This window comes from Salmo salar, chromosome 11 (assembly GCF_965601325.2).
Source record: "Salmo salar chromosome 11, fSalSal1, whole genome shotgun sequence".
NCBI lineage: Eukaryota > Metazoa > Chordata > Actinopteri > Salmoniformes > Salmonidae > Salmo > Salmo salar.
The window spans coordinates 86,596,046-86,598,012 of NC_138301.1; the positions used below are offsets into that span (position 1 = coordinate 86,596,046).

The following is a 1,967-nucleotide window of genomic DNA, read 5'->3' on the forward strand; positions in this document are numbered from 1 at the left end:
GCGTGCCTTCAACCTCATACCAATACGTATCTAACTGTTCTATAGTTCCCGACTCTACCGGCTAAGCTACCGGTCAGGTGAACCTATTGGCACAACATCCTAATTATATTTGTGAGTACGGTGTCTAGTAGAGGTAGGTGTTTGAAAGCAGCTCGGACTCGAAGAAATCACCGGAACCACGGTAAAAACCAGTGGGATCTCCCATTTCGCCACACACACACTGGTTGAAAAAGCACGTGATGAAATGACGCTTCGGACGTCATTGATGACGTACGTTTGATAAAGCGATAAATGCTCTCCGCCACCCGCACGCTGCTTCGAAGTTAGCTGCCTAGCGAGTTCGGCACCTGCCTCGGAGCTCCGGTATCAAACAATCATTACAGACCACTGACTGACCACCCAATGGTGCTTTAGAAAAACTGTGTCTATATTGGTCTAGCAATATCTGCTATGCTTGTATTCGGGCTTAAATTGGGCTTCCTCTCCTGCGATAACACATCCAAACCACTAGGGGAGAACAGAGACATTCTGGCCGCAAGATACACTAGACTCTCCTTACGTCATCCAAATGCGGCAGCTGAAAGGTGGAATGCGATTCATGCTAAATTGTTTTCGGTTAAATACATTGACTTCTGTTTTCAGGTCAAATGAAACACGATTTATGTTAACTGTTGAGAAGAAGTCATATTTTACTGGGTAAGTAAGGAAGTTGTTGACGACGTTACAGTAAAAAATGTGCCTTGAGAACTAACGTAGTTACCTAGCGCTAGCTAATCCTCCGTCGACCGCCCAGACATTTTTCAAACCTTTCTCAATACCTCTGTCTTGTCGATATAATTTGATAGCTAACTAGCTGACGTAGAAATACTTTGGTTTTGCTGCTAGTGGCTAATACACATTTTATTGCAGATCATGTTGATTGTATAAGTAAGGTTAATTGTTACCCAAAAGTGAACCCAAGAAAAAGATGCCACCTCACAAGAAAAACGGGATTCCGGACAGGTAAATATCCACTGTCTAAACGGTTAACTATTTAATTCTAATGTTAGCCCAGAGTTGGACTTCAATTAGGAATGTAGACGGGATTATAGACTGTCATATTGATGTCCTGCACTCTCTCCTACAGATGGGAAGACTACCAAGCCGTAGGGAAGGTTATATCTGGGACGCGGTTCATCGCTTTTAAAGTCCCTCTGAAACCGGTAACAGTCAAGAACTGTGTGTGTGTGTGTTTTAAGTCACTCCACTCCACGATGTACTTGATGTGAAATACATGGTGGATTTCAGTGACTTCGCTGTGTGTCCCCCTGGTGTGTTGTCAAGCACTGGGTAGTCTAGGAAACCCAAAACTAGAATCTAGCGGAGTTGTGTCAGATGCTCAATGTTATGTTTTTAGTTATCTAGGCAAGTCAGTTAAGACCAAATTCTTATTTTACAATGACGGCCTACCATTATGCGAGTCTGTCCAAAAGAGATTAAGCACTGGGTTATGGGGTTGGTGTTAGTGGCCTTGGGGTTTGGTATAGGTATACTGGGATGTATTCGTTATTCAGATTCCATTGCAAAACGTTTTGCAACAGAAACATTTTACTCTAGGATGCAAACAAAACGGTGAGGGACCTACCTGAATATGTCAAATAGAAAATCTTGTTTGTTGCAAAATGTTTTCCGTTTGAGTAAATTATTTCTGTTGCAAAACATTTTGCAACTGAGTCCGACTAATGGTACACCCCTGGTAGCGAGGAGTGTTAGTAGTTACTAGGCTAATAACTCTGTGTGTGTGTGTTCCAGTCCCTGTGTTGTCATGTTGAACGTTCGCAGGCGTTTGGTCCATGGGAGCTGATGCAGACTATGGAGCAAGATGGACAGGAGCTGGGACTGATTATAGACCTCACCTTTACTACGCGCTACTACAAACCTGAGGTACACACATTCACTTACACACTCACATTCACTTACACACTCAC

At 43.2% G+C, this 1,967-nt stretch overlaps 1 protein-coding gene across 2 annotated transcripts in view; it reads left to right on the forward strand.

Annotated features, from left to right (window-relative positions):
- The first annotated feature begins 299 nt into the window (after positions 1-299).
- dusp11 (dual specificity phosphatase 11 (RNA/RNP complex 1-interacting)) overlaps positions 300-1,967 on the forward strand; it is a 21,044-nt gene continuing 19,376 nt past the window's right edge. The window contains exons 1-4 of one of the 2 annotated variants that reach the window (XM_014128274.3): positions 300-696; positions 952-1,002; positions 1,127-1,202; positions 1,792-1,923. In XM_014128274.3, the coding sequence (XP_013983749.1) occupies positions 569-696; positions 952-1,002; positions 1,127-1,202; positions 1,792-1,923 (387 nt within the window). In that variant the 5' untranslated portion in view covers positions 300-568. Of the gene's footprint in view, positions 697-909; positions 1,003-1,126; positions 1,203-1,791; positions 1,924-1,967 lie in introns of both variants that reach the window. The other variant, XM_014128275.3, reaches the window with a different exon arrangement.